General features: G+C 36.3%; 1 protein-coding gene across 1 annotated transcript; it reads right to left on the bottom strand.

Moving 5' to 3' along the window:
• Positions 1 to 293: 293 nt before the first annotated feature.
• ANKRA2 (ankyrin repeat family A member 2) lies at positions 294 to 10652 on the bottom strand. The gene is made up of 9 exons (XM_043887454.1): positions 10152 to 10652; positions 7853 to 8241; positions 7096 to 7254; positions 5030 to 5095; positions 2909 to 3006; positions 2297 to 2422; positions 1973 to 2039; positions 1386 to 1466; positions 294 to 812 (listed from the first exon to the last, which is right to left on the bottom strand). Exons 2-9 carry the CDS (start codon positions 8139 to 8141, stop codon positions 757 to 759), a joined length of 942 nt encoding a protein of 313 aa, XP_043743389.1. The 5' UTR covers positions 8142 to 8241; positions 10152 to 10652; the 3' UTR covers positions 294 to 756.
• Positions 10653 to 10760: the final 108 nt, after the last annotated feature.

Genomic DNA, 10760 nt, shown 5'->3' with positions numbered 1-10760 from the left:
TGAGTTTATAGTGCTCCTGGAGTGGAAGTGAAGAACATCTGACTTTTATTGAAGAAATGAGTTCTCTTTCCCAGACGACTTTTCCTACTGAAAAGCTTATTCACGGGAGAAAAATATTCTCAATATACTTCTAGAAATGGTAATAAGTCTATGTTGATTAACTTACATTGAATTTATTTTAACTGTATTGTTTGATCTAATGGAGTACCCTGGCAGGACAGAAGGGTTAAACTAAAAATCCTAAACAATTCCCTTAATAATCTTAAGTAATTATAAAGAAAAACCTGCAGGCAAACAGCAAAGAAGGACTTTATTCATTTATAACATCATTTTGTAAACAATCACACTGTGCATTTTGAAATTCAATAATAACAAATTTTTTTCTATGGATTTATAGCAAACCCTATATAAAGTCAATGAGTTAATACAAGAGTGAAGATGAATAGGGAGGAATAATTTCTGAAAACGTTAAATTACAGCACTTGATACAAAGACAGATAACCATCTGTACCATAAAAATTTACATGCCACAAAACACTCACTTTTATAATTTTAAATATGCAGTAAAACACATTTATAAAAAAAGCATCAACATTAACTTTTTTATAAACCAGTGACTCAGAGGAATACTTATTAAAACTTACTAAAAATCAGTAAATATTGCAACTGAGGTAAAAATTTATAAGTAAACAAAACTATCATTTGTAAGGGCCAAAAGTAAACCGAAGGGCAGACGACACTTTCTGATGACTCTGTCTACTCCTTGATGTTCTGAAGCAGTTTCAATAAATGGGACTCAATAACCTGTTGAACTAAAACAGACAGGTGATCAAGACTATAGCACGCTCATTACAAAATTTTTAAAACTATCAAATTCAACTTAACTTCACCAACTTTTTCCTAAAATAATTTGTAATTAGGATATACTTATAGTTTGAGGGAGATAAGATTATAATGCAATACGTAAAACTTAGTCTATCACTGACTTTAATAGTTGTTCAAGTTATTAGATTTTCCTGTTTTTGGTTTCTAAATTTTAGAACTGAAGAAGAGTCCAGAACACAAGGTTGTTCTAAGGAACAGAGAAAGGGCAACTACCAAGCATTGTATAAACAGTTTGCTATGAAACATTAAACACATCTGTAAATAGGTGTGCACTTATTCTCCAGCAACTAATTATTTGGGTGGGTGAAAAGTAACAGTAACAAACTCATTTTTAGACTTTCTAGGAATCTGTTGATTTTGCCCACAATTAAAAGTATATGTCAGGAGTTAGGATAACATACATGTTCCATAACTGCAAGTGGTGAGAACAGTTTAGACCACTGGCTTCTATTATTATAGAACTTTACTAAAATGGAACCTGAGAATTCTAAAACACTTACCACTTCTATAGCCCAGGGCTACAGCTAGATCCATAGAATTATACCCAGAGTCAGTTTCAATTGTTGGGTCCGCTCCATTTTCTATACCAAAATAGAAACATCTATATAAACAAAATGAAAACATGGATATGTTTGCCCATGGTGGCTCATGTGCAAATAGCAGGACAGATTGTTAGCAAATTTGGAAGGCATTTTCAGGATGGTCTGACAAAGTACAGAGTACAGGAAGGGTGCAGAATTCACTCTGGCGGGTCAGAGGGAAGACACTTTAAACATTCAGGCATCCTCTAGAGCCTAATACACAACTACAGACAGAACTTCGGCTTAAAGACAATGTAGATAGGGAAAAGAGAAAAAAGCCATGGGTTCACACGTGAGCTCTGAAAGCAAAGCAGCAAGGACAGATGCTGTGACTGCAGGCGTGCTGTGTGATGGAGCTGTGGCTTAACATGAGAACCTCAGGGAAGGGGCTGCTCCGGGGCTGCATAATGTCTCAGTGACAGCTTATGATTCCCGTGAGGCCAGCTTGTAAAAATATAATGTCTTCATGTGGCATTTTCTAAATATTTCCACTTTTATCTGCTTACCTAAGAGCATTTTTACACATTTCACATGATTTCCATGTACAGCGTAAAGCAAAGGTGTCCCTCCATTCTGGGGGAAAAAAAAGGTGATTTAGCTTTTCAAGAATAGGATTCAAATAATTTAGTGCTGCTGTGTGAAGCTTTACTAAGAACTGGGCATGTAAAAGTAGTTTAAGCTAATTTTAAAATTTTGTGAGCAATACTTAAATCAAAATTAGGACAGTAACTTTTTCTTCTAGGTGTTTCATTAACTAAAGGTAATTAATTATTCTTCTAAGTATTTAATAAAATATAGTTTTCCAAAACCTAAAAATCAGTATATCTCACCCAATCATACTCATTTACATCAACTCCACAATCCAGCAGCATTTTGACGATGTCTGTGTAGCCCTTACTACAGGCCAACGACAGAGCACTTTCCCGACCTTTTCCTAAAAGCTGGGGATCTGCGCCCTGGAGTGGGAATGGAGACAAAAGACTTCTCAGTTTTTTGAAAATAAGAACATTGTTACTTTTGTCAATAATAATTATAGGTCAGGTAACATTCTGGGGTTAACACAGTACTAACACAAACGTCTACCCCTGGATGCTCCGTTATCAAGGTTGTCTGAAGGTCTTCCTTCTTCCCTCTACCTGGATCCTAACTATCTTGCCACTTGGGGCCAAATTACAGCTTCTCCAAGAAGCTTCTCCTATAGACTTTTGTTCCCATTGCGCTTAGTAGGGGCTGGGCATTCACTTGTCTCTCACTGCTTCATGAATGATTAGACTTGCCTGTTTAACTAGATCCAAGTTCCACAAGAATAGAAGAGCATGTAAACTTTCTTTTTTTTTGATCCTCTACCATTACATCTAGCTGGCTGGAGATACAAAAACTACTATATACTTAACTGAACTTGAGTAACTGTACATATACATTGTCTGAGGCGTTTTCCTTACATTCTGAAGTAGAAACTCTACCACAGCTATTTGCCCGTGTGCTGCAGCCCACATCAGAGGGGTAAATCCTTCTTCGTCCGTGTGGTTGATAACATTTTCTATTTAAAAGAAAAGCAAGTTTTGTGATCTAATTTAACAACCACATATTAATACTGCTATGAAAATACTGGCATTCTAAAAAGGTGACTATTACTCAGTGAGGTTCACATTGTGCAGATTTGGGTTCACTGAACTCCTACTGTGTTTTTGCAATTTTCAGTCTGAATGTATTAAAATATGCCTCAATGTACATAGTTGAGTTCAAACAGTACATTATTAAAAGTATAAACTACTGTATACAATATAATGCTAGGTACAGGACAGTCCGTAGAACACCGGACTCAGAATCAGGAGACCAGAGTGTGAATGCTGACTGTCGCTTTCCAGCAGTGTGACTCTAGGCATATCATTTAACTTCTCTAACATCCAGAATAAAACCCTGCTCATCTCAATGTAAAAGTGGGAGGATAATGATAAAAATTAGGTTAATGATAGCCCTTAGCATTATATAAATATATATTACAGAAAGTCCAAAATCTTATTAAAGCTATTTTTACTCCATAGTTAACATTGCTGCCTTTGAATTTTCTCAAATTTTGGGTATTATAATGTGAATGAAAACTGAATGATTTGAAAAACAGTTTTATGCAATTTTACCTCAAAACCATTTTTGTTCCCTAGACTCAGTCTACTGGGTCCACAGTTTTGTCCCTAAATTTATTTAGTATATTGAGAATAAGACCTTCATATATTTATAAACAAACAAAAGATAAAATAAGTCTTTCTTATAAAAGAATGGCATGATTCTAAATGATGAAATGAGTCTTTCTTATCAAAGAATGACATGATTAAAAAAAACCACTATTTAATCATATGCCCTGCATTCAACTGATAATGTTGGGACAACTGGCTAGTTTTTCGAAAAATGAAAATAAGAGTAAAGCTCTATCTTTACCTCATTACACCAAAACATGTTCCACATAGGTTAAAGAAATGTAAAAAAGGAAACCACAGAAATTCTAGAATAAGGCATGAGTGAATTTATTTATAAACTTGGAGTATGAAATCATCTCTAGGCAAGATACAAAACTTAGATGTCACAAGGATAAAAGTTTACCACTTAAAAATGTTAAGCTTTGTTTGAAAATATCATAAAGTCAAAGGAAAAATGGGAAACTGGGAAAAAAAAAAGCAACATAAAGCATAAAAGTGAACTTCTTTAATTTAGGAAAGAGCTCATATAAATCAATATAAAACAGGCAGTTCACACAAAAAGAAATTCAAATAGACCATAATTTGAAAAAGGCAAACAAAACCAGTATGAAATACCCATGAGATCAGCAAAGATTAAAGTCTGATAGTATTCGTGTCAGTGAAGTTATGGGGAAGTAGAAACTCTTAACTCTGGTGTGAGAACAGGGCAAACATCTGGTTACATGTATACAAAAATAAAAATTCATATACCTTTTGACTCAGTAAATATACTTGTAGGAATTTACCCTATGGATATACTTCAAAACAATGCCAACAATATTGTTACTTAATAAAAACAAACTGGAATCAACTACTACCAGGGGGACTCACTAAAAAATAAAGAACATAGCATATATAATAAATGCAATATGATGCAAAACCACAGACCTATTAAAAAAGAATGAAACAGTCTTTGTGTGTTTACATGGAAATATCTCAGAATTTAAGTGAAAAAAAGTAAAGTGCAATGCAGTGTGTATATTTTTTTTCAAAAAAGCACACACTTAGTCTCACATGTAGCCCCAAGTATAAATAGAAATGTCCTCCAGAAAAGTCTTCTGAAAATATAAGAAACTTACAGTGTGTGCATTTGGAGAAAAATCTAGGGTGGTAAGTGAAGCTGTAACTTCTATACATGACATTACTATTTTTTAAAAAGTATCTATTGGGTTATCTGCCTGGTGAGATTATGCAACTATTTCTTTTTTTTTTTTTTGGCAACTATTTCTTTTTTATTTTTATACTCTCTTGTATAAAAATAAAATAATAACAAATCTGACAAATCCTATTAAATTTGTTTTAAATACATTCTTAAGAATAGGCTAGTACCTTGTTCGATTCGAGTAGCCAGGTAGAGCATCTCTCCCTGGGCAGCCAGCTGGTGAACAGATAAAGCTGAAACAGTACCATAAAAAAGTTTCACGTATCTGTAGGCTATATCATCATCATCTCATTGTTTATGTTTGTGTAGCAATTTTCTTCTCCAAAAAACAATCCATCATTTTATTGTTTAGGAGACGTGCGTTCAATCCCTGGGTTGGGAAGGCAATGGTTACCCACGCCACTATTCTTGCCTGGAGAAGAACATAGACAGAGGAGCCTGGCAGTCCACAGGGTCGCAAAGAGTCGGATACCACTGAGTGGGTAACACTTTCACTTTTCAACTTAAAATATAGCCTAACATTTGCAAATGTCAGCATTATCTTAAATATATGAGTCTGAGAATTGACTCATATATGTTTAAGGTAATTCTGACAGCTGCAAAGTGTTACTGTCAATGAATATGCAAATTGTTTGACCAATTATTAACAATTTGAATTGTTACTGATTTTATCAATTAAAGAAATGGTTTAGGTACTTAATTTTTAAAATCTCTCTTGGGACTTTCCTGGCGGTCCAGTGTCTAAGACTCTGTGCTCCCAATGCAGGGGGCCCGGGTTCAATCCCTAGTCAGGGAACTAGATCCTGCCCCAACTAAGACCTGGCACAGACAAAAATAATAAATAAATAAAAAGTTTAAAATCTCTCTTTATCCAAGCTGATAAGGAGGATGGGTTTAAAAGACTCTTGTGTTTTAACTGACTGAATTAATATAAGTCCCAAATATTATTTCTTGAAATAATGGGTATTTCTTAACTTTAGGAGAACTGAGGAAATAAATGAAAACCTAGCCTTGAGAGTAAATTCTTGGGTGCAGATCTAGCTCTGGCCAATTAGCTGTGTGAGCCTGGAGAGCTGATTAAACACTTTTGTCTGTATCATGAGGGATGTGAACCACATGATCTCCAGCTGTTTTTTTTTAAGGTCTATTTGGTTTTGGGGAACTCGCTGGTGGTCCAGTGGTTAGGACTCAGTGCTCTAACTGCAGGGGCCTGGGTTTGATCCCTGGTTGGGGAACTACGATCCCTTAAGCCTCTCAGTATGGTTAAAAAAAAAAAAAAATCTATGGCTGGAATATTTTAAAGTAATCTCTTTATTTTAAAACAAAGCCAAACAGGCACAGTTATATCACAGCTCACTTTAAAATTAGTATCACTCGATCCTTGACTTCAGGTGATATGACTGGGTGGCCTTAATACAGAAAGAAAAGCAATTGGGAGCCACATGCAAATTTATATAAATGTCAATAAAACAAAAATCAGCCTGAGGTGGAGTTAAGAGTCATGAATTCTTTCTGGCTTATCTGTCACAGCATATGATTCAAAATCTGGAAGGATTTAATGTTTCCAAAGTAAAGACATATATTTCACCAGGCTTTAGAATATAGATACATTTACCTTATATTCTCAAATACAGTTCCTAACATCAAACTGCTGACTGGTTTTCTCTCATTAAGAAATCTGAACTATATAGAGTATTTTCTAATTTATACAGAAAATCTTCCGTTTTATTTCTTTCAGAATAACTCTACATTTAAAAAATTGTAAATTCAAAGTTTTTAAAGAGGTGGTTTCATATTCATATTATATTCTGATTAAAAATTATATTAGAGATCACTCAGTTTTACTACAAATTATTTATTGATCAGTGATCTAGTTTACACGTAAAACCCACTCCAAGAACACAAAAACACAATGTCTTGCTTTGCCCAAGGTTCAGAACAACTCATTTTTTATGTTGCTATAATTCATTTTTTTACTATAGTTTTTATAGTAAAACTGTAAAGGTTTTAAGAATTAAAATTTCAATCCATTCTCAACAGAGAAACATAAAACATGATATACTCAAATATGCAATAATATGTTAAAGTTTTAAATTACTAAAACTATCAGGATATTACTTAGGCTTTCCAAAACAGGATATGCATTTAATGAAAATAATGTCTCAAAGCCAAACTCTTGAAACTATTACAATAGCAATAACAATATTTTCATACAGCAGTGGGAAATACTTACAATTTGCTAACAGAGGTGTGGTTGAGACCTCATTTCCTCTGTGTTTGTTGGTTAAAGTAGTTGACTGCTTTATGGGTGAGAAGTGCTTTGTTGTAGACGGAGTGTAGACATGCCTTACTTGAATTCCCGGAGAAGGAGATGTATGGATATTGCATTCAGCTAGGTAAAATTAATTTAAACACATTAAAACAATATTTTAACAACAAAGCATTTCAAAGTTCTATGTCAATGTTTACATTAAAAAAATACAAGATGTATAATATCTTCAACTGGTTCTCAAGTGACATTTTTTGACATAAAAAATTTGTACAAGTTCCAGAAAAAAAAAATCAATATTAATCTTGAGCAATATTATCCAAAGAGAAGTTTTTTTTTATTCAATAGATGGTTATAAAAGTAAATCTACAGTATGATGACAGATTTCACTGCATTAAAGCACAGAAAGCTAATGCCAATCACATATTCATGGAATTAATTCATTTATAAAAGGCACATATTTTTTTCTCCTGTAATTTTAAAAGGTACAATAAGAAACTTTAGTAGAGAATTTGTAAGTAAACATAGGTCAAGCAAGAAATAAAAAATCAACATGTACTTATGGACATGAAATTATTTAATTCTGCTTTCTGTGAGATTCTAGAAAACCATATTAAAAGGTGACTTCCAAACTCTCTTCCCAAACTAAAATTTCATGAACAGAAAAGAAAAAACAAACAAAAACAAAACAAATGCAGATATTTATACCATAACTTTCAACCTTTAAATAAGACAGATGCCACCTCCAGGTCAGAGTTAACCTGATCTTGAATATTTTTACTGTCCTCTTCATTTAAGGACTTCACAAACCGAGAGCAGACATTCATATCAAACCGGTTAGGCAGTATGAACTTCATCCCCACAGCAACGCCCTGAGCCGGTCCCTCTTCCGCACTTGAGTCCAGCTGACGTTCTATTTTAATGTCTGGCATGCCACTTAGACTGTAACTGCTAGGACACTCTTCCACTATCAGCTGCGCTCCAATATCCAGATTTGCTGATGTAGCCATGATTTCAACTGAGTTTCAACAGTTAAAACATTCCTTCATGATTTCCTCTTGGTTTGAGAATGGTATACTATGTATTCTTTCAATTTGCGTATTAAAACATCTGAAAGGAAAAAATTAAAAATATATCAACTTAACGTACAGAAAATAATCATTTTCAATCACATATGTAAACAGTGCCCTTACAAGCATCGATAGATAATAAAAAGCATACAATGTTCAGAGGTAGAAAAACCTGGGTCTGAGTCCAAGTTTCACCATTTATCAGCTGATGTGAATCTGTTTAAGTTCCTCAACCTCTCTAAGCCTCAGTCTCACTTGTAAAGTGGGGATATACCAATAATCTCACAGAATCCTGGCAAAGATCAGATGAAATACAGTTAACACTTTCACCTCCACTACTAGGTCCCAACCAACTGTACTTACCCTTACCGTCCCTTTCCTATTCCTGAATACCACCAACAGGATTTTTTAAAAATCAGGCTAACAACAAAAATAAACTTTTCATGTAAAAAATACTAACCTCTGAGTTCATTTTTTAACATGTTGTTTATAACTGGCTCTCAGTTTGAATTTAAGAAAAAGGTAGAACCCATTTGTACCCAAATGAATCAGCAACTACAGTATCCTTGATTCCTGAGTAGTGAAATGTTTTACAAAGTCTTGGTTATGATAACTGAAGACATATTTATTAATCAGTTTTTGTTCAGATCAAGTATTAGCAACTTAATCCAGGTTTTTATTAATATGAAAAATAAAAAATAGATTATGGTTTCCTTTGCTTTAGCATCTCTAGTATATTAAGATTTAAGTATAATTTTTGAAATAAGTATTAAGAAATAAGGGTTAATGATTTTTAACCAAATATTGATTGTCAAGACATAAACCCAATAAATGTGAATTCTCAAAATACAGGTTATAAGCACACCTGTTACTGAGTCATTCACCACTGTTTTAAATGAGTTTTCAGTAAGGTAATCACTAGCACTTTCCTATGGACCTTAATATATATAATCTGAAGAGAAATTTCATTTTTGTACCTAAATTTGCTTCTAAAAAAAGAACTCCAAGATATATAATTGTCCTAGATATATAGTCACCGAGACAGGAAGAAAATAAATAGCATTCAGTTAATTTTTTCATAACCTTCCCAGCGGCTCAGTGGTAAAAAAAATTCGCCTGCCAATGTAGGAGATGCGGGTTCAATCCCTGTGTCGGGAAGAAGGAAATGGCAACCCATTCCAGTATTCTCGCTTGAGAAATCCCATGGACAGAGGACTCCACGGAGTCGCAAAAAGAGTGGGACAGGACTTAGGGACTAAACAAAACAATTTTATCAGGTTAAGGCTTACTGCCTCAGAAATTTTGAGGGTGCAGGGTGTTTTAAAGTTGTAATTAAATGGAACTAAAAGAGGATCACAGTGGAGCAAAAGTTGGCAAATCATACATTTTACAGATAGCCCCTGTTTACAGTTTTAAAACACCTTCCAAGATTTTTATAACAATCCTTTTTATGTTTTTATTTAATTTTTATAACAATCCTTTGAGTAGTCAGGGCAGGTAATCATAATCAATGTCCACCGTAGAGAAGAGAAACAGGGAGCTCATGACTCCCATCACTCTGTTCATTAAAATAAAAAGCAGCACTGAAGCAAAAGAAACCAATTCTTTCTAAACCACGTGAAACTAGAACGCTTATCTTGGCACCAGTCTAGAGAGGAGGAGAGGCAAAACTGACCGGTTAAGCCGTAATTTTGAAGTATAAGACAAGAAGGGGCGGGCAGGGGGAGACGATCCAGAAGGAGGCGGTGAGAAAAAAAGAGGTAAAGCTAGATCACCTCAACCTGTCAGAGCCCAGGGAGAAGGGGAGAGCGGCCCTAACGAAATAAAATGGGCAACTGGGTTATTCCCCAGTGGGTGCTAATAACAGGAACCCCCGGCCCCCCGTTCTTCTTCATCCTGGAGTTGCCCTACGAGGAAAGGAAGGTGCTATGAGAATGAATGATGCCTCACAGGCGACAGGTGTCCCGGCGTCCCAGGACAGGAACCCGCTGGAGGGGAGACTGTGGCAGGGAGGGAAGTCTCGCTCTGTCGCCACCCGCCAGCTCTGCCCGAAAAAAATCCCAGCGCGGCTCCGGCACGGCGGGCGGAAACTGGCTCAACCGCGGCGGGCTGGTCCCGGGAACAGGGACTGGAGGCTGCCCGGGTGGGGGCGCAGGGCCTGGCGACCACTCTCGACAGCCCACAGAGAGTCGGGCCTCTCCATCTGCGGCCAGACTCACTGCAGGGCCCCAACCAAGCCCCGGCTTGTTTTGATAGCGACGTCACTTCCGATTTCTGCTTTCGGTTTCCGGCCAAAAACGTTCAGCGTTGTTGCAGCGGAGAGGACTTCCAGGTATTTTCCCGCCGCTGTGCTGAGCGATCTTTACGTTCCCAGTAACTACGGAGATAGCGTCATTTCAGCCACGGCTCTGGGTCTATCAGGCTTTACCTCGCCCTCTGGCCACGCCTCCTCCTCCACCATGGCCCCGCCCACCGGGCCCGCCCCTGCGTCACCCGGGCGGCGTGCGTCTCGGGAGCCTGCGCCCTGACGTCACCTTCGTGCGACCCGACGGGCTCTTC

This window comes from Cervus elaphus, chromosome 25, assembly GCF_910594005.1.
Source record: "Cervus elaphus chromosome 25, mCerEla1.1, whole genome shotgun sequence".
Classification (NCBI taxonomy): Eukaryota; Metazoa; Chordata; class Mammalia; order Artiodactyla; family Cervidae; genus Cervus; species Cervus elaphus.
Note: the sequence above shows the minus strand (reverse complement) of the source record. Positions and strands in the feature narration are given on the sequence as shown.